This window comes from Hibiscus syriacus, unplaced genomic scaffold (assembly GCF_006381635.1).
Source record: "Hibiscus syriacus cultivar Baekdansim isolate YM2019G1 unplaced genomic scaffold, ASM638163v2 tig00111022_pilon, whole genome shotgun sequence".
Classification (NCBI taxonomy): Eukaryota; Viridiplantae; Streptophyta; class Magnoliopsida; order Malvales; family Malvaceae; genus Hibiscus; species Hibiscus syriacus.
Genome location: NW_024062956.1, coordinates 4660296 through 4687842, shown reverse-complemented (window position 1 = coordinate 4687842; position 27547 = coordinate 4660296). Strand labels below are relative to the sequence as shown.

The 27547-nt window shown below is 37.3% G+C and overlaps 1 protein-coding gene, 1 long non-coding RNA gene and 1 pseudogene across 3 annotated transcripts; all 3 read right to left on the bottom strand.

The window, feature by feature from the left end:
• Nucleotides 1–13385: 13385 nt before the first annotated feature.
• Nucleotides 13386–14416, bottom strand: LOC120150211. Its single transcript, XR_005518509.1, has 2 exons — nt 14270–14416; nt 13386–13530 (listed from the first exon to the last, which is right to left on the bottom strand). It is a non-coding gene; the product is annotated as an uncharacterized LOC120150211 (long non-coding RNA).
• A 1238-nt stretch (nt 14417–15654) lies between these two features.
• On the bottom strand, nt 15655–18540 carry LOC120150314 (elongation factor 1-gamma 2-like). 2 transcript variants are annotated; one of them, XM_039163008.1, is made up of 8 exons: nt 18500–18540; nt 18364–18408; nt 17540–17689; nt 17370–17430; nt 17237–17289; nt 17023–17124; nt 16261–16777; nt 15655–16182 (listed from the first exon to the last, which is right to left on the bottom strand). In XM_039163008.1, exons 2-8 carry the CDS (start codon nt 18370–18372, stop codon nt 15803–15805), a joined length of 1272 nt encoding a protein of 423 aa, XP_039018939.1. In that variant the 5' UTR covers nt 18373–18408; nt 18500–18540; the 3' UTR covers nt 15655–15802. The 2 variants fall into 2 exon arrangements, with proteins under 2 accessions (XP_039018939.1, XP_039018938.1); XM_039163007.1 differs by lacking the exon at nt 18500–18540 and having other exon boundaries at nt 18364–18459.
• Nucleotides 18541–22622: 4082 nt separating this feature from the next.
• Nucleotides 22623–25385, bottom strand: LOC120150629 (annotated as a pseudogene).
• Nucleotides 25386–27547: the final 2162 nt, after the last annotated feature.

Here is a 27547-nt window from a genome sequence, read left to right as displayed (position 1 = left end):
TTCCTAATCATTTGTTTTTTTTCTTATGTTTTTATTGCCATTTATTTCTTGTTATTTTTATTTATTTTCATTTATTTTTATTTTACTAACCATTTGCCTTTGTGTTTGTTTTTAGCATTTGCATCATAACAAGAGGCCATTGATCCCTAAAAAGACGTTCATTACGTACAAAATAATCTGAATTAATGGATAAAGGTGTTGTAATACAAGAGATTAAAAACCCTGAGGTACGACTATGGTCCGAGAAGACTCAGAAGGAAAAGGGAGACAGTCTTCAAGACAGCTATGTGTCAGAGCTGGTTAGCTACGCCTCGATCAGCCTAAAGCAAAATGACGTACAAGAGCTCCGGGATATCTGGGACAGTTGGAAGAATGAGGTGAAACAGAAGTTCAGCCAACGGTACGGTGATGTTGCACTTTTGCTTCATGTTAAGATTGATGAGCCCTTAATTAGAGCCTTGGTTCAATTCTGGAACCCGGGATACAGTTGCTTCACCTTTAACCGGGAAGACATGGTGCCCACCATAGAAGAGTACACTACACTGCTGCATTGTGAAAACATCAAACTCGAGCGGGCCTACCTTAAGCACATTAAAAGTCAACCTTTCAAAAATACACTAGCTAAGGTTGCCGGAGTTGATGAAAAATGGGTAACTGACCGAGCTCGATGTAAGGGTAGTGGAGAAGGAATCGCTTGGCTTCATATCAAACAACTAATGAAGCACCATCCTGATGAATGGAAGACAATAGACCTGTTTGCATTAGGTCTGTATGGTCTAATTTTATTCCCAAAGACCTTGGGATACATCGATGCCACCGTAGTGGAGCTATTCGAAACAACTCTCGAGAAGGGTCAATCCAGCACCAGCCATCTTGGCTGAGACCTTTCGATCTCTCAATCATTGCCGAAGAACTGGCGGAGGAAGATTCACGGGTGCATTCAGCTCCTTCAAGTCTGGATTCACAGCCACTTCTGGAAGACTGACGGGGTTGCCTACCGCCGTTTCAGCACCACCTATTCACCTCTAGGTGAATTTATTACCTTAAAATGGCATGAAGGCGCCTCGAAAGAAAAATGGATGAAGGTCTTTACGCATCTTCAAGACCGAGATATTGTTTGGAGAGCCCCTTGGTTATTCCTCAGTGATGTTCTTTTTCGATGTGGTGACTCCGACACTGTGACCTTACTTGGACTTTGGGGAGCAGTCGGGTATGCTCCGCTATTAGCACTCAGACAATATGGAGCACGTCAGTTTGTCCCAGCAACATGCGGGTTAGCTAGGTCAGAGTTTGAGTATCACGGCGACAGCTATAAGAAGATGATCAAAGAAGTAGCCGATTCGTGGAGGAAAGTATTCCGGATGGATGTTGTAGCTGCCAGAAGTATGCTCACTCCGGATTATGTGGAGTGGCGAAGATTGAGAAAGAATGACAATATCCCTGTGCCAGACTGTGATGACACCCGGACCATGGAGGAACATCTCAGGCACGTCCCTTCTGAACTCGAGATAGCCAAGACCGAGTTTGAAGCCGTGAATAATGAGCTGAAGCAAAGAATAAAGGAACTTGAAGCTGAACGTTATCAGTGGAAGCTTGATGCTGACTCTCAGAAAGATCGGGCAGAAAAACTGGAAAAAGAACAAAAAAGAGTCCGTTTTGAGCTCGAAGACTTGAGAAAGGGGTATCAAGATAAGGTCAAGGATAACTCCAAGCTGAAGGTAACCTCTGAATACTGGAAAGATGAAGCTCATAGCCTGAAAAGGAAGTTCGAGGGGCCTGATGAGAGAGCTTGGAAAGAACAAACAAAGACTGCCCAAAGACGCTTGGCAGATAGTCAATATCAGAACCAACGCTTGAGAATTCGGGTAGCTGACTTAGAGAAACAGCATGAGAAAGATGGCAAGACGATAGCTGAGTTAGAAGCTATTATAGATGGATTCAACAGGCAAGCAAACGAGCTTCAGATGGTGCCCTTCGACGGAGGACTACAATGGCGTTTCCGTTGGGAACAAGCACAACGAAGGGTGAGGGCCCGAGACGCAACCATCCGAGATTTCCTGGATCAAGTGCAAAAAGCAGCCCATCATCTTCACGGCCTAGCAAGGGAAGCTGGTGTGGTTCGACAAGGCATTCAACCAGTGACAGATGAAGGCAGAAGACTTGTCAACCTACTGGAAGCTGTTCGGGGTCTAGAGGATTTAGTCCGAATGTACCTTTAATCTGTCTTTATGTCTCTAAAAAGATAAAACATTTTCGTCTGAATAAGGATTATTTATAATAATGAACACTTTTCTGGATCAATGCCTCCAATTGCATAAATCATACATTGCATTTCTTGCATTTTATATTTCATGTTTGTTTATTTTATATTTTCCATGTTTTTACATTCATATTAACTAACAGAACATGTCTCAGACACCGAGCTTACCACCGCAAGCATCAGATACACATCACCCGCACAATACTCGAGCAAAAAAGAGACAAATGGAAGCCAGAATGGAGAAGATCGAAGAACACATGGCAAGACTTCAAAAGGAGCTAGAAGATAAGATGGCTTAGAACAGTGAAAGTACTCTTGAGTCCATCAAGAAAAATCAGGAGTCCTTGGTCGACCAAATCGTAGCCAAGTTGTCAGGTCTACAGCAAGCTAGTGCATCAGGGGGTATCTCTTCCGAGGGGGTGGCCATACCACCAACCCCGCAAGTGTTTCTCTCACCCGGAATATTACCCGGGGACGCATCTGCTACTAAAGGGAAAGCAGCACTACCCGGGGACTCATTCGCTACCAAAGCGAAAGTTGCACCTGCTGTGAAGATACAAACTTCTACAATCATCCCTGATGATCATCCGGATGATTATAATGTCCCAGACTTGACGAGGAAGATAAAGCCAAAAAGATGGAAGAAAAGATAAAAATATTAGAAGATCAAATAAAGATGGTCCAGGGAGACCATGATTATTATGGAGTGGACGCAATGGAGCTAAGCCTAGTTCCAGACTTGGTGCTTCCACCAAAGTTTAAAATTCCTGAGTTTGAGAAGTTCGACGGGAACAGCTGCCCTTCAGCCCATATCACTATGTTCTGTCGAAAGATGACAGGATATGGAGGGAATGATCAACTCCTGATCCATTGTTTTCAGGAGAGCCTGTCCGGTTCAGCTATTCGGTGGTACAACCAGCTTAGCCGAACTCATATCAAGACGTGGAAAGACTTAGCCAAGTCTTTCCTGGAGCAGTATAAGCATATCAACGATATGAGACCAGACCGGGTCATGTTACAAAGCCTGGAGAAGAAACACGATGAGAGTTTCCGACAATACGCACAGAGATGGAGGGATTTATCTGTGCAAGTTCATCCACCTTTGGATGAAAAGGAAACTAGAAAGCTGTTTGTACAGACCCTGAGGGCACCTTACTTCGGGCATTTGGTAGCAATCACGTCGGGGAGTTTTTCAGATTTAGTCATGGCCGGAGAAATGATCGAGTTGGCCATTAAACAAGGAAAGATTGAGGGAGGAGACTCCAGTAAAAAGCCTCCCACGAAAAACAAGGAGCGAGAGATCAACAATGTGAACACCTACAATGTCAACAAGGGGGTTACGATCTCAAGCTCAAATTCCACAGCAGCTGTACCATCCGGTACTTCTAGACAGAACCAGAGAGAACCGAGAAGAGAAAGGGAAAGGGAGCAGTTTGACCCCATTCCCATGACGTATAAAGAATTATACCAACAGCTCTTCGACACTCATGCAGTGTCGCCTTATCCTATGAATCCAATAAATCCCCCTTACCCGAAATGGTATGACGAGAGCGCTCATTGCGAATACCATGGCGGTGTGCAGGGGCATTCGATTGAAAGTTGTCTCGCATTCAAGAGACTTGTGCAAAGAATGAGAAACAAGAATTGGATCACTTTCAACTCCGGAGCACCAAACGTCGCCCAGAATCCCTTGCCCAATCATTAGGAGACAGGAATCAATGCCATTACTACTGAAGGGGGAAGGAGAATTAAATTAAGTGTTTCGGAAATTAAATCTCCTTTGGCTTGGGTATGGAGCCAAATAGTAAAGGCATGATTTCTTGCACCATATCCAGATACGACAGAAAATGAAGATGGTATCCATTGTTGTTACCACAACAAAGAAGGGCATAAAGTGCAAGATTGCCCAGAGTTCAGATTGTTAGTCCAGCTCATGATGGATCGAAAGGAGCTGGAGTTTTACGAAGAAATTCAAGATTCTTTGGAAGCAGATGTTTGTGCCACCGGAGAATCATCAGATAGAAAATTTGGTAGGGGTAGTCCTTTGATAATTACCCCTAAGGCAAGCATGACAGTGACAACACCAGCCAAGGTGGTAATCTCCGTACCGCGGCCTTTTCAATATAAGGACAATCGGCAAGTGCCATGGAAGTACGAATGTCAGGTGAGTACTTCCAGAGGAGGTAATAGTAAAGTGGGGCAAAGACCACTGGAGCCATTCAAAGAAGATGTGCTAGTCGTCAATGAACCTATAAAGGAGGAAGAAGCTAAAGAGTTCCTCAAGATCTTGAAGCACAACGAGTACAACATTGTAGAACAGCTCCACAACTTACCTACACGTACTTCAATGCTAGCACTATTTTTAAGCTCGGAAGCACACCGAGAAGCGTTGTTGAATGTCCTTAGTCAAACGTTCGTGCCACAAGACATACCAGTCAGCAAGATGGATCGACTGGTGAACAATATTCAAGCTGATAATCTCATCTCATTTTCAGATGATGAGATTCCATCAGGAGGAAGAGGCCGAACGAAGGCGTTACACATTACTACCTACTGTAAGGGGCACGCTTTACCAAGTGTCTTAATCGACAACGGTTCAGCCCTGAACGTGATGCCTTCGATTACATTGAAGAGGCTACCAATAGATACCTCTCATATGAGAGCTTGTCAGAATGTGGTCCGAGCATTTGATGGGACCAAAAGAGAGGTAATCGGAAAGATCGAGATACCATTGACCATTGGACCAGCCACCTATGATGTTGAGTTCCTTGTGATGGATATCATGCCGTCCTATAGCTGTCTTTTGGGAAGGCCGTGGATTCATCAAGCAGGTGCAATACCCTCCACGTTGCACCAGAAAGTTAAATTTGTTATCGATAGAGCCTTAGTAACTATCAACGCTGAGGAAGATATCGTGGCAAGCGTGACCACGGAGGCTCCATACATCGAAGTAGATGAGGAAGCGGTAGAATGTTCGTTCCGCTCCTTAGAGTTTGTGAATGCCACATTTGTGGCGGAAGGAAAGAGAATCCCAAGACCTCGACTCTCCAAGTGCACAAGGATGGAGATCAAGCAAACCCTAGGCCGAGGCGCCAGAACCGGGAGAGGTTTTGGGAAATATTTGCAAGGGATGATCAATCCTGTCATTCCTATCTCAAAATTAGACCAATTTGGGCTCGAATTTTCAGCCCAGTTATCATGAAAAGAGAAAGGAGATCCAAAAGAACCGGGAGAGAAGGATAGCCAGATTGACTGGAAACGAACTCCAATGGAAGCCTATGACATTCCCGCCGCTCTTCAGAACATTCAAGTCAAGTGGTTATGTGTTTGAGACCACCATGTCCGAGTTACAAACGGCTCTGGAAGATCTGAACGTTAATGCCGTGTCCACAGAAGATGTTGACAACGAAGATAGATCCAGGATATGCCCTCTGCCACATGGATTCGTACCTAGCAGTTGGTCGGTGGAAGAACTACCTGTGGTTTACAAGAATCTTTCAGAGTAATATTCGAACTATCCCTATTTGCCTATACCCGGGGCAATAGGTGATCTTTTGTAAGGGTGAATAAATGTTTTGTTTAAGTTTAATAAAGGATGCATTTTTCTTTTCCATGGCAAACAAAGTTTTCTTTTATTCATTATCTATCTCCTTCAGTATTTCATTTCCAGTTACTCTCAAAGTTAGTTCTTGACCATTCCGTGTGGGATATTATCCTCTCACACATACACATCTTCCTCTTTTTCAGGTTCCCAGATAACGATAATGTGGGCACTAATGACCCTGATCCGGAGGTGGATTTTGAATCAACCATTTGTCTTGGGGAATTTGAAGAATGCGATAATGAAGAAGAGTACAACTTACCTACCGAATTGTTGAGAATGATAGAAAAAGAAGAAAAGCAAATACTGCCGCATGAGGAGGCGATCGAAATCTTAAATTTGGGCACTGAGGAAGATCAAAAGGAGGTTAAAATCGGCACAACTCTTTCGACTGAAGCGAGAAAAAACCTGATAGCCTTACTTCAGGAGTACGAAGATGTGTTTGCTTGGTCGTATCAAGACATGCCGGGACTAGACAGATATGGTAGTTCACAAACTGCCAATCAAACCAGAATTCAAACCAGTGCAGCAAAAAACTGAGAAGAATGCGACCAGAAATGCTCCTTAAGATCAAGGAAGAAGTCAAGAAGCAATTTGATGCCGGTTTTCTCCAAGTGGCCAAATACCCTGAGTGGGTGGCCAACATAGTGCCTGTGCCGAAGAATGACGGGAAAGTGCGCATGTGTGTCGATTACCGGGACCTTAATAAGGCCAGTCCCAAGGACAACTTTCCTCTGCCACACATAGACACTCTGGTGGACAATACGGCCGGGAACGCCTACTTTTCATTCATGGATGGATTCTCGGGGTACAATCAGATCAAGATGAATCCCGAAGACATGGAGAAAACCACTTTCGTCACAATGTGGGGAACTTTCTGTTACAAAGTGATGCCTTTCGGATTAAAGAATGCTGGGGCAACATATCAGAGAGCTATGGTGACCCTATTCCACGACATGATGCACAAAGAGATCGAAGTTTATGTTGACGACATGATTGTTAAGGCACAAACCGAGAATGAACATGTCAAGAATCTGAAGAAGCTCTTCCAGAGATTGAGAAAGTTCCAACTGAGACTAAACCCTAGCAAATGTACCTTCGGGGTAACATCTGGAAACTATTAGGCTTTATAGTCAGCAGGAGAGGCATACAGGTCGATCCTGATAAGGTTAAGGCTATCCAGAATCTACCTCCACCACGAACCCAAAAAGAAGTCCGAGGTTTTCTGGGCAGACTAAACTACATAGCTCGATTTATCTCTCAGTTAACCGACAAATGTGACCCCATCTTTCGCCTCCTCCGAAAGAATAGCCCTGGAGCATGGGATAAAAACTGTCAGATTGCATTTGAGAAGGTAAAAGAGTACTTGTCTCACACTCCTGTCCTGATGTCCCCTATCCCAGGAAAACCTCTGTTTTTGTATCTCTCCATATTCGAGAACTCCATGGGGTGTGTTCTGGGCCAACACGATGAGTCCGGGAAGAAGGAAAGAGCCATCTACTACTTAAGCAAGAAGTTCACCGATGGCGAGGTCCGATATCCTCCTATTGAGAAGGTTTGTTGTGCCCTGATATGGGCTACAAAAAGACTTCGACAATACATGTTGTATCACACCACTTGGCTGATTTCCAAGTTAGACCCACTAAAATACATGATGGGTGTACCTGCTCTATCCGGAAGGCTAGCCCGATGGCAGATGCTTTTGTCTGAATTTGACGTCGAATACGTGAGCCAAAAAGCGGTAAAAGGCAGCGCCATATCCGATTTTTTGGCAAGCAGAACTGATGAGAGCTATGAGCCACTGGACTTTGATTTCCCAGACGAGGACTTAATGGCCATATCTTTAGAGGAAGCAAGCATTTCAACGGACGGTTCCTGGAGAATGCACTTCGATGGGGCATCAAATGCACTAGGACATGGCATCGGGGCAATTCTAGTCTCCCCATAAGGGAGTCACTACCCATTTACCAGCAGACTGAACTTTGATTGTACCAATAACATGGCAGAATATGAAGCCTGTGTCTTGGGAATTCGGGCTGCACTGGGGCAAAATATAAAGACTTTACGGGTGTATGGAGACTCAGCCTTAGTAATCTATCAGCTCCGAAGAGAGTGGGAAACCAAGGATATAAAGCTGTTAGAATACCGAAAGCTAGTGTTAGATTTGCTCGAAGAGTTCGACGAAGTTACCTTCCATACGTGCCTAGAGAAGAAAATCAGATGGCTGACGCTTTAGCTACCTTGGCAGCCGCATTCAGGGCTGGTGGGGAGTCTGAAATGATGCCAATCAACATGCAGTCGTATGAGTACCCAGCTCATTGTTACCAAATTGAAGAAGTAAAAGATACTAAGCCTTGGTATTACGACATTCTGTAGTATATCAAGCATCGGAGTTATCCAGAAAAAGCCACTGAAATCGAGAAGAGAACCCTTAGAAGGTTGGCAGCTGGATACGTCCTTGACGGAGAGGTTTTATACAAGAAAAGCCATAACCAAGTTCTGTTAAGGTGCGTCGATGCTGAAGAGGCAAAAATGATAGTGGAAGAAGTACATGATGGGGTTTGTGGAGCACATGCAAATGGGCATATGATGTCAAGACAAATAATGAGATGCGGATATTTTTGGTCCACACTGGAAAGTGATTGCATCAACTATGCTAGGAGATGTCATAAATGTCAGATTTATGGAGACAAGATAAATGTTCCACCCATCCACTTCATGTAATGACGTCACCATGGCCTTTTCCGTGTGGGGCATGGACGTTATCGGGCAAATCCATCCGAAGGCTTCGAATGGTCACCGTTTCATTCTCGTAGCAATTGATTATTTCACGAAATGGGTAGAGGCCGCGTCATACGCCAGTGTCACTCAATCCACTATTTACAAGTTTCTGAAGAAAGAAATTATATGTCGGTATGGTCTACCTGAAAGGATTATCACCGATAACGCAACAAACTTGAACAACAAGATGATGAGTGCTGCTTGCGAACAGTTCAACATAAAACACCACAATTCCACTGCTTACAGACCAAAGATGAACGGAGCAGTAGAAGCAGCAAACAAAAATATTAAGAAGATAGTGGAGAAAACAACTGAAACCTACAAAGACTGGCATGAGAAGTTGCCTTTTGCTTTGTTCGCCTATCGAACCTCGGTACGTACATCGACTGGGGCAACTCCATTTTCACTAGCCTATGGAATGGAAGCAGTGCTACCCATTGAAGTCGAGATTCCGTCTCTCAGGGTCTTGTCAGAAGTCAAACTAGATGATGCAGAGTGGGCACAATCCAGATATGATCAGCTTAATCTGATAGATGAAAAAAGACTGAAAGCCATTCATCATGGTCAAATCTATCAGAAACGAATGATCCGAGCTCATGACAAAAAAGTGCGCCCGAGAATATTCCGTGAGGGGGATCTAGTGCTAAAAAGAATTTGGCCAGTCCAGAAAGATTTCGAGGAAAATGGACGCCAAATTGGGAAGGACCTTATGTCGTGAAGAAGGCTTTCTCAGAGGAGCCCTTATCCTGGCTGAAATGGACGGACCTGAGCTGCCACATCCCATTAACTCGGACGCATTCAAGAAATACTTCGCTTAGGATGAAACCGAGAGGGCGTCCTAAGTTGAAAAAAAAATGAAAAAAAAAAACAAAAAAAAAAAACAAAAAACGCTTAGGGTGAAAACCCGAAAGGGCGCCCTAAATTGAAAAAAGAAGAGAAAATAAGGTGGGTTCAAGACGAAAACCCGCAAGGGCGTCTTGCAACCAAGGATGGGTCCAAGTTGAAAACCCGGAAAGGGCGATTTGGATATCAACGGTGGAAACATCCCGGCACATGAATCTTCTACGAACCCAACAAATCGGAGAAATGTTGCACCCTCCCAAACGTTGTCGCATTTTCAAAGATCCTTTGGCAAAGGCTGCACACAAAGTCACCAAACGGCTTTTCAACTCAGAAGTGCCCACGTTATCGAGATCTAAGACATTCATTTACACATCATTGTGTATTCGTTTTCTAGAATGTTTGCCATGTATTATTTGTTCTTCTCCTCCCTTATGAATAAAGACCATCTTTCCTCCAATACCTTTTGAGCATCTTGAATTAGATTTAAACCTAATGGTTTATTTATTTTTATGAAAGATAATCACATATTGTTGTACAAAGATTCATTGAAAAGTACAGGTACTCAGAAGCCGATCAAGGCTCATGCACATGCTTGAAATGGTTGAGGGGCATCTTCAAAAAAAAAAAAAAATCATCAAAAGAATTTAAGATCAGGGATCGGAACTTCAAGCTCAAGAGTCAACAACGACAGGCCACCGGAGATCGAGATTACTCTCCAGAGCTCAGAATAACATATGTTGCATATGCATTTTAGGCATACCTAAGAGCATGACATCCATAACATCACATATATGCATATCTTTGCAGGTTTTACCCAGAGCCAATTTCAACTTCACAACGAAGGATATTGGACTCCAGACAACGTAAGTTCAACTTCACGACGAAGGGACCGCTGGTTTTCAACAAACATTTCTCAATTTCAGAGCCAATTTCAACTTCACAACGAAGGATATTGGACTCCCGACAACGCAAGTTCAACTTCACGACGAAGGGACCGCTGGTTGTCACCAAACATTTCTCCAATTCAGAGCCAATTTCAATTTCAAAACGAAAGATATTGGACTGCAGACAACGTAAGTTCAACTTCACGACGAAGGGACCGCTGGTTGTCAACAAACATTTCTCAATTTCAGAGCCAATTTCAACTTCACAACGAAGGATATTGGACTCCAGACAACGCAAGTTCAACTTCACGACGAAGGGACCGCTGGTTGTCACCAAACATTTCTCAAATTTAGAGCCAATTTCAACTTCACAGCGAAGGATATTGGACTCCAGACAACGCAAGTTCAACTTCACGACGAAGGGACCGCTGGTTGTCACCAAACATTTCTCCAATTTAGAGCCAATTTCAACTTCACAACGAAGGATATTCAAGTCAAGGCTCAACTTCACGACGAAGGGGCCATATACATATATAACTTCACAACGAAGGGCATTAGGATATTCGATATGGACGTAATTTGTGTATTTTAATCTTTGCTATATTCTCGTTACACGATAATAAGCAAAGAGGGGCAGCTGTAAACACACAATTTCGTCCTTGCTTATAACAATATATTATACAATATCTATGTGTTACATTATTTTAGTGTGCACTATGTACATTGTATAATATGCATGCATATGATATTATTTTATACAGCAATAAAATGGCCCAAGCGACCCAGGCCCAACAGACTCGTGACCCAGCAAGCAAAGGTTTCCAGGAACCCTAGCAAGTTCCAGCCAACGCCGTAACTGTCCCCATGCGAGAGTCCCGTGTCCCATGTCTCACCGGCATTCATCCCCGGTTATCTCGGCGCCTTGAACTCCTCAATGTCAAACAACCACCAACAAACGTAAGCACGTGAAACAAAAGCAAAGCAACGTGCATTAGTAGGACTCCAAACAACCAAACCGAGTCTTACTCGGATTCAATCTCTAAGGACAGTTTATTTCTTGTACTATAAATAAGATGTAACCCCATTGTATTTGGGAGACACAAAAAATACTGGAAATCACGAGTGCACACACAGGAAATTACTCAGTGAAAAAAAAACGAGCCTTGTAAGCGTTTCAAGAAGAAATAAAAAGGTGAAAGTTTATACCTTTCTTACTTCTTTCCCTTGCATGCGTTATGTCCTTGTCGTTTTACTCGAAAAAACAGAAGATTGGGGCCGATGAACACACGGGAACCGTGATATTCTCTCTTAGATCTACGGTTCCCCGAGGCTCGGTTGGAAAAATATTTTGGTTTTAAAACGTGCGGGCGAAGAGCTTTTAAAAAAACCAGTTTTTTTAGTTGGTTGCCGCCGATGACCGGCGGCCGTCGCCGATCAACGGCGGTGGCAAGGCGGCGAGAGGAGGCCAGGGAGGCCGATTTCTGGAATACATAGCCTTGTTCTTCGTTTTGAAGAATAAGGCAGAGGAAATGAAAGAGAGAAAGAAGTTATCTCGTTTGGTGAAGAGAGAAATGAGCGAGATTAAAAAATTTTAACTTTTATAACAGCTCTTGACCCGCGTCTGGACCCGACCCGGTTTTGATGGACCCGCGTGTTTTTTGCAAGAAGCGAGAGATTTGCGTTTTGGTTCTCCAGTTTCAAAAACCTTTAATTTGGTCCTCTGAATCGATTATTGAACCCGAAATCCTTGTAAATTGACCCTCGAGTTTATTTCGTTTTCAATTTAGTCCCTACTATTATATACTATATTTTCATTATATTATATTTATTCCTTTATTCTATATATATATATATTTTATGTATTTCATTTTATTTATTATACATATATATATACATATAATCATCGTATTTTATTATTTTAAGTATCATTGATAGCGTATATAAACATATATTTTTTCCCTTTTATTATTATAGGTATATCTTTATTTTTCATTTACTTTATGTATTTATTTTATTTATCTCTATACATAACCATCGTTAATTTATTATTTTAAGTATTTTGATAGCGTATATAAACATATTTTTTTTCTTTTATTATTATCTGTATATTTATTTCTATTCATTTGTTTTATTTAATAATATATTTGTTATTTATATATAGTTTTCGGGTTTTTTAACATCATTATCATTTTCATTTTATTCTACTTTATATTTTTTAATTTATTTCATTATTACTTTTTATTTATCGTACATATTGATTATAGTTATTATTTATTTTAGTTTTTTTTTTTTAGTTTTATTTATTTATTACTATTATATCTTTTTCCCATTATTTACATCTTTATCATTATTACCGTTATTCTTATTTATCATTTGTTTACTTGTCTTTTTTTATTTTTATTGTATTTCCTCTAATATTTTATATTTATATATGTATATATTATGTATACTTTATGTAATTTTTATTATTTTTTTCTAATGCCTTATTTATATGCCATATTTTATTTTATTTTCTTTTTTTCTTCTCTCTATTTTACCTTACGTTTTTATGCTTGTCCTTATTTTTGTTTCATTCATGTTCTCTACCTTTATGTTAATTATGTTTATTGTTTATTTTTGTCTATTTTGTTCTTTATTGCACTTTCTTTATTTTTGATTTATTTTCACCACCATTTGTTAACGCTTCTCATGACTTTTTAAGGGTATACTTTTAAATCGAATCAGTGGTAAGCAATTTGGATCAATATTTTACCTTTTAATTTAACTTTCAATTTTCTTAATTAAAGACAACTGGAAATTACACAGTACCGAAAGGGCAGTTCAAGGGTGCTAGCCCTTCCTTGACTGTAACCGACTCCCGAATCCGACACATCTCTGGTAAGACGCAGATCAGGTAAGAAATAGGGTATCCGATCAACCCATTTATTTTTAAATAAATGATCGGTGGCGACTCCAATCCACATTTTTCAAGTCGAAGCCCAATTCCGGGGCCCAACCGAAAGACGGTTACGACATCTGCCATACCTTGAAAAGAAAAAACGAAAACAACCCCACAGCAGCCAGCCCAACCAATATGATAGCTAACTTGGTCCCTACATTATTATTTCCATTCGACTTTGTCTTTGAGCTGATTTTTGAATTCGTAGAGTCATCAGAAAAACCTGAGAAAAAAAAAAGGAAACAACTTGGAGCAAATTGTTTTGACATTTTCAATAATTTTTCCGAGTAATAAGAACAATTTATACTTAAGTCCAACACAATAACTTAAATAAGTGTTCTAACAAATTCAGCTGAAGAAGGTTCAACTAAGGCTTAAAAGCAAGCACCTAATTCCTAAATAGTAAGAACTATTGGTGTGTGAAACAAAAGTTCATGGATCCAAGACCAGCTATGCGTAACAGCATGATTTGATGTCAAAACCATTTTCTCGAAATCATAATTTCCTAAATTTCATTAATAAAAAAATTTCATAAATTTCATGGAATCTTGAACTTATTACAAAGTTCAATATTCTCAAAAGCAAACAGGAATAGCAGATATTATACATATACATTTAGATTCATTCTTCAAAGTCCAAATTCTAGCTTTACAGTTTAAATTTCTCGGAATCGCAATTCCTCAAAATCAGTTCTTCCGATGCTAATTTTTTTCTCAGCAGCTAAACATGAAGATTTTAAGTACTACTAAAACCTAATAAGCATGAGAGATTAACGAATTAATTAAACAAGATTAAAGGTGAGATTCAAAGCAGTATCAATACAAAAACTTGTTTGATCTCGATGCAGAAGTAAACATTTACAAAATTTTCATGCAATTAATAATTCAAATTTCGGCCAAAATTAATCGACATTTCATTTAAAAAAACAAAAGATCGAGTACTAAGCGGTGTAAAAAGGATACCTAAAATGAATTGATGAAAAACGGAAGCGAAAAGCAGTTAAAAAATGCAGCGATCCACTCCTCGAAATTTCAGTCATTTCAGCGACAGAGGATTCGGTCTTTTGCAGCGTACAAAGCTTGAAGTGACTTGCAAGGATGCATTTATTTTTGTAATGTTGCCCAAAAATATTTTAGTTAGGTTAAACTACCTAGTTAGTTATCTAACTATTAGTGTATTTTTATTTTGGTCACAAAATCACTTATATTTTCGATCAATTTTATTTTTGTTTAAATCATTAAGAAAATAATAACAATTCCTTTTTGATTGATTAATTAACATATTTACTATTTTTTATAATTAACACATTTAATTTTTGTCCAAACTTCTCTCAATCAATTAACAATAAATGTGTACACACAATGCATATGTTGCTATTCAAATAAAAAACCTATAAGGAGAACAAACAGTTACAACACTCTTTTTTAACCACCGATCGTTTCATGAGTTTCTCATAAATTTTATTTAAAATATAATTTTGATATCTTTAATATAATATTTAAACATTAATTTGATACATAAATTCTGACTGGATATTATTATGTACATATAATAAATTTTTTATTATAACTTGTATGTATATATAAATCTTTGATTTTGATTCAACAATACACATCTAAATAAATAAATATATTTAATATCAATTTATTAAAATTAAATTAAAAAAATATCAAATATAAAATTATACTAAATCAAAATTCATATATATAATATTACACAACAGTATACACCACTGGTGTATACTTTTCAGTCTTCTTAAAATATTGCCTCCATTCATAGTAAATTTCTTCAATGCTCGTAGTTTTTATTTCATAAATCTGTAATGTTAATTTATTTTTCTTTTAATTTACGATCAATTACTTGTAATTATCTTCTATAATCCGTAACAATTATCGTAATTTAACCAAGATGGGCTCCAAAGGAGGGTGAAAATAAAATCCACCGGAAATCTTGGGATGGGAAGGAAGGATAGAGGTGGCATGGGATTAACAGGGAAAATTCTATAAGGTGGGTGACAGAAAACTTCTGCTACTGGTCCTGAGGTAGTGGACTGGAAATTGGCTTTGTGTAAAGGAGTTGAAATTGCTGTAAGAGAGAAATGGGAGAAAGTTATTGCTACTGCTGCTCTGAAAATTAAGAGTGATAGAAGATGGAAATCATGGCCAGATTTCGAGTAAGTAGATAACCTCATCAAGGAGATTTCAAGTCATTAAGCGTGATGTGATACGAACAGAGCCGCTGACGGTGGCTGTTCAAGCTAAGCCGGCGATGTACTCGAAGGGTCAGATTAATCAACCATTCATGCTGGATAAGATGTTTTACAGTAAAAAAGGTAGTTTTTAAAATCAATTGTGAAACAAAAATAGCACTTAAACCCATCCTAGTTCATACATCTGAAGAGGAAAACTTGGTTGAAATGACACACGAGTCTACCAAAAATTGAAATATCATAGCATAGAAAATAGAAGGTAAAGGGAAGAGAGATTGCTAGCTTCTCATTTAAAGCACTTGGCATCCAACAGAGGCTCTCCCTCAAAAGGTTCACAGTCTTCTATCATCTGACTCGCTCGTTCCTTCTGTTCTTCATCGGTGATATCGACCTTCTTCCACTCATACAGTTCCATGTCGTAGCACTCGTCGAGGACGAATTGAGGAATTTCTTGCCCGCGGAAAAGCCATAATCCTTTGACCTTGAATGGGGGCTCGGCTCCGATTACCAACATCTTCCCGAATGCATATTTGCGCGCCAAATCCATTCTCTGTAAGAACCCTCCTACTTTGTTCATGGTGACAAATGAGACTGTATTCTCCTCATTGTATTTGTAGTCGCAGAACCAGAGTGAGAATCCTTCGGGATCGTACATGTCCCAGAACCCTGAAATAGATACAGGAGAAAATAAATCAGAACTTGGAAATCTCAGTGCAAAACAAGTGATGAAACCAACCGGGATACCTTTAATTGCAACCTCACGGAAATTTGTCTTTGTGTTGGAGTACAGCCTCTTCCAATCGTCGAGTACCATCTTACTGGGCGGCAGCAAATCGAGAGGATTCTTCGGTTTGGGCTTTGGTGCCTCTTCCTCCTCAGCAGCCTCAGCCTTTGCTGGCGGTTTCTCAGCCTCCTTTTTTGTTTCTTTCTTTGGTTCAGCCTTGGCCTTTGGTTTAGTCTCTTTCGGCTGAGCTGCAGGCTTCTTCAATGTAACAGGTGGCATGGTCTCTGCCTGCTTTACTTCACCGATAATCTTCTTGAAATTTGGCTGATTAACCATGGTCCAGAAGTACCTCTCGATGTGAGGGAATTCCGAGGTAAAACTCTTCGTCATTATATGGAAAAAACCCATATAGAGATTGCATGTCATGATAATGTCAGCAAGGGTGACTGAGTGCCCAACCAGGTAGGTATTGGAAGCAAGGTGAGTGCTTAATGAGCCCAGTGCTCTCTTCAATGAAGCAATAGCAGCTTCCTCGGCCTACATTACTCAAATAAATTAGAGTTCAGTTAAAATTAGACGGGTAAGAATGACAGCATCAAAGGAATCGGATAGAAAACAGCTTAATCTCTTCAAAATAAACAAGAAAAAGACACCGCCAGCCTAGTCAATCCAACTGGGATGCTTCTGAACCAAAATTACTTGGATTCATTCACTTCAAGAAACTATGACGGAAGAACCTGATGAAAAAAGTTGTCTCAAAAGCTACTGTGCATACAACTTACGGGAGGAAGGTAGACAGACAAACCAACTCTTGGATAGAGCCATTTTGCAATATTAGCATCAACTTCCATGGATGCAAAATCAATCCACTGCTCAATACGAGCCTGAGAAAAATCAAGCAAATGTATATGTGCATCAAGTATAATAGTTTAAATTGAACTTAATTGATGCCACAAGATCAAGAAGATCATGGTACTGGTAGTGATAAAAACTTACATAATCAATCAATGTAGAACCGAATAGAGGATTGTCAGCCTTTGAGCGAGTAACTGCAATAGGAAGTAAGGAGATCAATAAGTAAACAACAATCACCAGAAGAAAATGTAGATTTCAGTTTGTCTCCTCTAACCGTAACGAGCAATAGCATTGCTCTCAAATATGGGACCCTCGGGTGTTTCTAGCACAGGAACCTATATAAAAGTCACAGATATTCGTCTCTGAGAATTCAAAGAAAAATAATGCAACTTACAAATACAAAAGTATTCTCTCAAAATTTAATCTATCAATAAGCATAGTTACCTTTCCAATAGGGTTCATTTTGAGGAACTCAGGAGTTTTATTCGAGACACCCATCTCAAAGTTCTGAACCAATTTGACCTCCACGCCACTGTATTCAGCGGCAATGAGTGCCTTAAAGGCATTTTTGTTTGTGTTTCCAGCATGCAAGAACTGCATGTACATCAAATATCAACGACGTTCACAAAATTAATTCCAACACCAAACACCACATTCAAAAGACAGTTTTCCTTTGGATCATAAATAGCATCAATTGCAACAACAAAAAACATATCTAATAGAAATGTGACATTTATGGATGTACTCAATGCGAATTTAGTAGTAGATTTGAAATTCTTGAAGATATTGGTAAATCTTTCAAATACATAATCATATCAAATCTGAGCCCGGATCTCACTATTTTCACATTCTAAATTTGGTAATAATACTTGGCATCTCCAACTATTATCCATAGTTAAACTATCACTGTCGATATCAACGCAACTCTCTGCAGTAAGACTCATTTATTGTTGCTAGTTAATCGATCACAGTTGATACCAGAAGCGGTGAAGTTGAAATCCATTTGCGAACGATATTAATATTTGCCAAAATCCGTCAACTATTCCACTAAGTTACGACTACGAGCAAAATAATATAACATTATATTTAATCTTCTACTTCATTTTTTTATAGAACATGCTACTTAAAATTTTCACCTCGACACTTCGAATTCCAATTGAAGATCAACTCTCCAACTTCTCTGTAATCACTTCGTTTCCTATGATTTTTTTAACAGCTAAATTACCCAATTCAATGAATTAAGGAGGAAAAAAGAGAAGAAAACTTACCAAAGACATGGCTTGATTGACAACAAGGAGACTCAGAGTTCAGATCTGAAAATATAAAACGAAAAAAAAAAAGAGCTATGACTAACAATCTTATGAAAAAGAAAGCGTAAGGGGACAAGAAATGAGAGAATATTACAGCAGCCGCAAGGAGCCAAAGAGTAGAGTGTAAAAAGAGGAAAAGTTAAAGAAGACGTCCGGGTTTTTGTAGACTGAAGAGGGTATATTTAAGAATCATTTTGGATCCGATCGGAGTTCAAACGGGTACGGATTGTAATAGAGGTTATTTTTGGGTTAACTACACCATATGTCACTAAATATTGTCCGGACTCATTTATATCACAAAATTTTCAGTTTTATCAATTATAATATTTAATTTTAGTTTTACATTTAGTTATGTCACTCTACCGTTAAATCAATAATAAGATGATGACATGACTAACAATTGCTGACGATGTATGTCGCACCAAAACGATATTATTTTATTACTTTTTGAGTATTACAGTTTTTCGTCGCAGTTGGTAGTCAATCATTACCCATCATTAATCGTCTTTTGCGATAAAATCAGTATCAAAATGTTCTCAATTTATTCATCTTTCTTCTTTTAGAATTAGTTTTCCATGAAATCCACTTAAAATCAATCAAATTAAACAAAATATATATTATTTTTTAGATGTTTGGATGTCTTCTTAGATTTACACGATTTAAGGTATTTGTTTGAAAATCCAAAATGTGAGAAGCATTAATTAGAGATGACGAATAGCATATCTCAAAATTATCCTCATCGAACGGTTATTAAAAGAGATCGAACTATTAATATGTTAAATTTTTAAATAGATTTTCATTGATTTTGAGTGGATTTTATGGAAAACCAATCATAGGAGAAGATATCATAGTGAAATGTGAACATTTTGATAACAATATTGCCACGAAAAAGACTAAGGACGGGCAATGATGGGTAGTCAAAAAGTGCACTGCCAAAAAAGTAACTTGTTTAAAAGTTTAATGATAAAATCGATACATCCTTAAAATTGAGTGCCTAAAACAACATCATCTTTGGCATTAATAGTCGTAGCCAAAATGACGTTGTTTTGGTGTGGCAGGCCACATTAGCAACCATTAGTCACGTCATCATCTTATTAATGACTTACGAGATGAATGGTATAATTAAATATAAAACTAAAGTTTAATGCTATAATAGGAAAAATAAAAAGTTTAGTGGTATAAACTAGTGAACGAGCAAAGTTCAGTAGTATTTAATGTAGTTTATCCTTGTTTTAATGTTGATCATGAGTTGTGTTAAGTCAAGTTTTTGATCTACTTAAATTGAAGGGTAAACTACTTCAAATATCACTCACTTTTAGGCTCATACTCATTTATGCCATCAACGTTTTAATTTTGTCAATTTTAACACTAACGTTTAAGTTTAACTACAATTATGTCATTCCGCCGATAATGGATTAATGACACGATGACATGACATCTACGTGTCGTGATATTGCTGACGTGGCTCCCTCACCAAAACGACGTCGTTTTGGCATGACTGTGTTTGGTGCTAAAAACCTAAAACGACGTAGTTTTATTTAAGAAAATGTAGTAAGATTATGTTTTTTAGGGGATTTGAACTCGGAACCTTTTGAATAAAAAACAAGGCTTAAACACTACACCAACTTAAAGTTTTGATTTAATTTCATAAACATAATATACATAACATGAGTTAGTATTCCAAAAGTTACTTTCTAAAAAACTCATGAAATTATTAAAATTCTAAAAAAAACACCTTAAATTCCAGAAAGTCTCAAAAAACTCCTAAATTTCTAAAAATCTCAAAAATCATAAACTCTAAATTGTAATCCCTAAAAATCATAAGATTCATTTTTTGGAATGAATTTAGGGATTACCAAAAAATCATAAATTTTAAATCGTAATCCCAAAAAATCATAAAAATCATAAGATTTATTTTTTGAATTGAATTTAGGGATTATCAAAAAATTATAAACTCCCTAAAAAATGAATCTTATGATTTTTAGGGATTATGATTTAGAGTTTATGATTTGTTTTTGGGATTTTTAGGAATTTAGGAGTTTTTTGAGATTTTCTAGAATTTAAGATATTTTTTGGGAATTTTAATAATTTCAAGGGGTTTTTTTAGAAATAAACTCCCTAAAAATGAATCTTATGATTTTTAGAGATTACGATTACGATTTTATATTTTTTGAGATTTTTAAAAATTTAGGAGTTTTTGAGATTTTCTGAAATTTAAGATTTTTTTTAGAATTTTAATAATTTCATGGATTTTTTAGAAAATAACTTTTTGGATTACTAACTAATGTTATGTATATTATATTTGTAAAATTAAATCAAAACTTTAAGTTGTAGTGGTTAAGCCTTGTTTTTTATTCAAAAGGTCCTGAGTTCAAATCCTCTCAAAAACATAATTTTACTAAATTTTTTCAAACAAAACTACGTCGTTTTGGGTTTTTTAGCACCAAACACAGTCATGCCAAAACGACCCAAAACGACATTGTTTTGGTGAGAGAGCCACGTCAACAACGTCACGGCAAGGAGATGTCATGTCATCTTGTCGTTAATCCATTAACAACGAAGTGATATAATTGCAGTTAAACTTAAACGTTAGTGTTAAAATTAATGAAATTGAAACGTTGGTGGCATAAATGAGTCCGAGCCTAAAGGTGAGTGGTATTTGAAGTAGTTCACCCTAAAATTAATTCGAGTATAATATTTTTTGTATTTGCTATCTAATTTGAATATGGAGAAGTTTCATTTGAATTGAAATTTTACCCAATTTTAAGGTAAACATTTACACTCGATTGTACCCGACATATATATATATATATAATTCATAAAATAATAACTTAATTGAAAAAAAAATATAGAGAGATGAGTGTTATACCAATTACCTCTAAATACATAAAGGTCAAATATACAATGATTCTCAGGTCAAGTTGGATATTTTTATTTTAAATCCAAATCAATTTATTCTTATATTAAAAAAAACTCGACTGAACCCAACTCAATTTTATTTTTTTAATAAAAAGACCTTATCGGGCTATATCAAAATCCATCACTAAGTACATTGATCCCTCTTAAAAGGAAAAAAATATAATGAAGTTTAAAAGTGACAGCGTCGTATATTATATAAAATATTTATTCGTTAATATTATAACAACTATTTGAATCTAATTTAACATCGAATACTCTTATGAGTAAGGTAGACATAATATAGTGAATAACAGTAAAATTTTATCATCAATAATTTAATGTCTTATACATGTAATGTTTCTGTAATCTTACTTATTTGAACCCTAAAATTTAAAACTTCTACTCTCTAAATTTTAAATTTTAAACTTTAAACACTAAATTATAAATCTTAAAATCTCCCAAATAAATGAGTAGGATAAACAATATTATGTAAACTGAAATTTATATAACCTATATATGAGATGGTGTTTTTAATTTTAACATCCATATAATGACCAAGTTTTATTCATAAATTATTTCATTAAAAATTCTCTTGGGATATAAAAATCGTATAATTTTTATTAATTTTATCTTGAATTAAACTTATACAAATAGGGTTGTAAATTAGATGTGATAGATTGCGAGCTATTTAAGACCGACTCGGTCAACTCTTGAATCGAATAGACTCGACTCGAACTCAAATTCTTAATGAGCAGAAACGAGTTACTTAATACCTGAATAAAAAAATTCGCGAAAAGCTTGCAAAAATAATATATCAAATTTTATTTTTTTAAATTAAATTAAATTATTATTAATATTTATATTTATATATTATTTTTTTAAAAAATATAATATAAGACTTTCATATACTTCATGTTTAGGTTCAAATTCAAGTTTGAGCTTCAATTAAGCTAAGTTCAAGAATATTTCGAGTTCAAGTTTTTTCAAATTCGAGTCGAGCTTGACAATTTTAAATTCATGAGTTTTTAATCGAGTCAAGTTTGATTTTACACTTTTCTAGTCGAGTCGAGCTTGGTACTACTCAAACTCGACAGTGCTAATTACAAAATATATACTTGGTATAAATCTATTTTTTTCGCAAGTGAACTACAATGCGAATGTTTTAAACCATGTTAAAACGGAATTCAAATTATACTTGATGAAAAATATATGAAAAAATTATAAAACTTTAGCATGCAATTTTGTAAAAATAATATACTATAGTGATATTGTTTTAATTTTATTGTTTTACAAAATGTAACTCTTTCTTTCTAATTATATTAATTTTGAAGAAGAAGAAAAATTATACGATGTTTAATCTGTAATACTTTTACTTGCTGGTGCTGAGCTTTGGGATGAAACAAAACACTGGAAAACAAAGCCGGTTGTGTTGTCACCTTTCTTTCCTTGCAAGGCAAACTTGACTCCGTCGGTCGGTTACGATCAAACTCATTTTTCACTATTGTATGTCTTTTCCGAACGAGCTTGGCGGTCGGCATACGGCATTAGTCTCTCATGCTCTTTCAGCATTTCGTCAAGGTTTTCTCCAGGACCCGGAGGAATCAGTGGCTCCGAACAATGAATTCGGTTTTTGTTCGGAGCATAACCCTTCACCTGTGTGTTACAGAACTGTTAGCATATGGTACTAACTTTTCATGGATTGCTAACACATAACATTACCTTACCATTGCCGATTCCCTGGACAAAAGGTGTGAAGAGTTCGGCTTATTAAATAACGATGGGAGGGTTGATCATTATCGAGATGGCTAAATCCGGCTTTAAAATGCCCTTCTGGACAGCGTGGACCGGTCATATGGAACCGTGAATGGCCTCTTACTGCAACCGAGTTAGAAAACCGGGACAATTCTGCTGCTCCAAATTGTCGAGCACCAGCCTTGATAGATGGGATCTTGTTTCTGTTCATAATCCGTGATGATCCGAAGTTACCACGGTGCATTGACAGGCCGGAATGAGAGTATACGTTTCTAGGCATTCCTTTCGGAGGCTCAGTAGGGCAGCCTGTACGATTTACTTCAATGAAACTTTTAGTGTTCAACTGCCATTGCCGGTTCTGTATCAAGCACCATAGTTACTCTAACATACTGTCATAAACATGCATGAGCAAATACATCTTACAGCTAAAGAGGTACCTCAATAGATGGCTGTAATCCGACATTGAATTCTGGATCAAGGATCGCTGTTGATTCTCTGGAAACCTTTCCAAAGGAATTGTTTCCGCGAACTTTCCCGCAGTCCGGAAAATACCTTATAGATTCGTCGTTTTGAAGCTTGATATCAAACTCCTTACTAGGTCGGTACTTGGGCAAGTTGATGGATCACAGGGGAGAGGATTTGTTGTAAAGAACTGTGAACGAAATGATGTAGGATAACTCATATGCAACTTATCTGTTTAACTTCAGCAACATGTTGATTCTCGAGGAATCGACATAAACAGAAGCAATTGGACTAACAGAGAGATTGATTACCTCACTCTGAAGTGCCGAAGAAGCAGTTCCACGAAGTTCGGGTTCTGTTGCAAGAAGAACCTCCAAAAAGGCCAGAGTAGAAGCAGGGAAGTCCTTGAATGTCTCCCTAATGCTACGGTTATACGGTCGTTGAGGTTTGAAAATGGTCGCATGCGGTAATTTTGATCTCTTCCAATACTCCTCTGAAGGCGATCCACAGAGTTTGAAGATTTTATGCAGTTGCTCCACCTACAATGAATAAAATGCTGAGATCATCATGCCCCGTAAATCGACTAACTACAAAAACTCGAATGCACATCCTATTGGTAGAGCAACAAGTACCTCGGTTCTTCCAGGCATGATAGGCTTTCCAGCAAATAATTCTGCAAGAATGCAACCAGCGCTCCAAAGATCAACGGCAGCTCCATAGTCTGTACAACCGAGCAAAAGCTCCGGAGGGCGGTACCACAAAGTTACGACACGGCTCGTCATAGGTTGCTTCTCATCGGCACGGGAAAAAGTTGCCAGTCCGAAATCAGCTATCTTGAGGTTACCATTATTGTCTATCAGGAGATTTGCGCCCTTAATGTCACGATGCAGAATGCCTCGACTATGGCAATGGTCCAGTCCGTTGAGCAGCTGCTGCATATAACACTTGATCTGCACCAGAATCTCGAAAACTTCAGCACTTGAAAAGCCCGAATAACCTATGCACATGTATTCGAACATACCTGAGCCTCCGTGAGCTTAATCCCTGGCGTTGCTGCAAGCCCTGCAAGATCATGCTCCATGTATTCGAATATAAGTACAGACTTCCAGACACCCTAGAAGTGATTATACCTTCAAGCTTCATAACATTTGAGTGATCGAGCCTGCGCAGAATAATGATCTCTTTCACCATGAATCGAATACTCTCGGGGTCCATATTAGCAAATCGAACTTTCTTCAATGCGACGATCTTGTTCGTTTCGATGTCACGAGCTTTGTACACGCTGCTGTAAGCCCCTTGACCGATCTATATAATTATAACAAGAATAGGCGGCATGTATGATACAACTTTCAAAGTAAGCACTAAGCATAAATAAGAAAACTCGAAATTTTGAAAATAGGTATGGTACAAACCTTTTCCAACCGTTCATATGAGTCTGCCTTGCTAGGAATCCACCCACTGATGGCTTCTCCGGCGACAGATACTAACCATGACGGCCACCCGGCAACGATCTGCCCACCTCTCTCGCCACCGGTCACGCTCATAAGCCTCGAAAACCTCGGCTGCTGCCCTTCTCCACCCCTAGCCATTGCATCCAATGATAGTCCCCTTTGAAGCTGTGATGGGGTGTTTTTAAACTTCTCGACGACTGCCATGCCAACTTGTTTTCCTCATAATCGGAACCCAACTTTTGACTCGGCTGCTGGCTTGAGATCAACCATGCAGTGGCGTTCGTCTCCGCCGCGACATTGTCATTCTCCGGAGAAACACAACTCCTTGTACCCTTCTGATGAGTCCTCTTTCTCTCCATGTTTAATATCCTCGACATATTCATTTGGTTGATTTTCTTTCGAACAGATGCAACCCATGGTGTAAAACTTCACGAACTAGGAATTCGCCTCGTTCAATGATGAACTTACACTGCAGATCTACAAGAACACAGATGCATGGAAATTGAGGAAACAATGTTCTTTAAACCAAATGATGGAACCCCAAAACAAATCAAAACAAACTTCAGGTAAAGTTAACCAGAAATTGAAGAATAAAACAAAATGGAAAGAACAAATGAGAAACAAATGTTCATGCAACTAAAAACCTAGGAAAGAACAAACCAGAACATTGTTTTGCCAGGTGTATATAGTGAACTGTTAACATTCGTTTTTAATGGATTTTTTTAGTTAAAAATGGTTAGAAATTATAATACGAATTTTGTGGTTAACTGATACAGATTGTTCATAGTTTGAACCTTTTTTTTATTTCAGCTCGAACAAAATCGGTTGTACAAGGCCTCACAAAGGTGACGCTTCCAGCTTGTCCACAATAACAAAGATGACACTCCGACAAGACGAGGGTCAAACGATCAAACAGGCGATGAGGGACCCCTTTCGGCGACATGGCGATGGCTAAGCTCTTCCACTTAGTCATCTCTTCTATTTAGAGATTTAGAGATATACGAAGGGATAGATGATCGATTGTAATTTTAAAATTTTAAATTATCATATGATTTAAATAATTTTTTTATTAATAATATATTATTGCTTTTAAATTTTATAAAATCATTCTATAGTATACTTCCGTTTATATTCCTACCTCCTACGTGAAGAAGCTTGTTTGACGTAAGACCATGTTGGCCTAAAAGGTATATCAGGCGAGTCGATCGTAAGTTATGTAGTGTTAAATTCGTGTTCATTAAAAAATATAAAGAATATAACAAATTGCCCGTGAACTTATTAGTCAAGTTTGACCTTACTCGACTCAACTCGTTAAAATTTTGAATCGAATTCGAATTCAAATCAAATCAATCTAAATCGAACATTAATCAAATTTTAACTCAATCGAATTCGAGCAACACAAGAGATGCGAGCACCCTATAATTTCATCTATACATGCAATGTTTTTCGCTTATGAAAACATTTTGGCATATACTGTTTTAGGTCAAATAATGGTTATAGTACCTTTAATATATCGAAATTTAAATTATTTTTGATATTTTGTGATGTTCATTTATTTTTAATTTATCTTTAATTTTAAAATAAAAAATTATTTTTAACTTGATTCGAATAATTTTATTCTTGTTCAATAAAATAAATAGATAATTAAAAAAACATTACAATAATTATTTTTAAATATGTTTAGAGCGATTATAACAATTATTCATTCATATCAGATCAAAAAATATTTTACCTTATATTTGATTCTATCCTAATCCCAACACTCTACTTCACAAAATCCATTTGGTTCATCTCAAATTCAAATAAAATATAATAAAATAAAATCATATTAAAATTCGTGATATTTTAACCATCTTTATTTATGTTTAATATAAATTATATAACTTTAAATTCGAGTCACGTCTACTATGTATAAAGCATGTGTGAATTATGTTTAAATTTGATTTTATTCAAATATTTTTTTAAATGTATTCAAATGTTATTACTTGTGAATGGTGCAAAAATTATTCTATTCTAGATTATAATCTGATTTGTGTGTAATAATAACTGATTATTATTAGTGATTATGATTTATAATAATTATAATATATTCCATATTAAGTAAATAATTTGTCCCTTCTTACAAAATAAAATCTAATTTGTTTCTCTTTTATCAGATTTCATACCAAAAGAAGAAAACGAAAATCTCGATTTTTTTTATGAAGAAATTATAATAAAACCACGCTCTTCATAAGGAAAGAGTAGAGAAAAACAAGGGTTAATTCACCAAGTATCCCTAAACTATGGCCTAAAGTTTAAATTGGTATATAAAATTTAAAATATTACAATAAAATTTTTAAAATACTAATTTTGTATCAATTATATACTTTCATCAACATAACCATTTAGTACTGTTATAGATTTGATGTGATATATTTTTAAATAAATACGAATCTATCATGATAGTTAGTGATAAATTACAATACATGTTTAATATTTGATTAAAGTATTTTAAATATGTTTAACGTTAAATAAATTGGTCTTCTCGCTATGTATCACCATGGAATGGTGCTTGCTGCCCGCAACATTCCTATCAATGG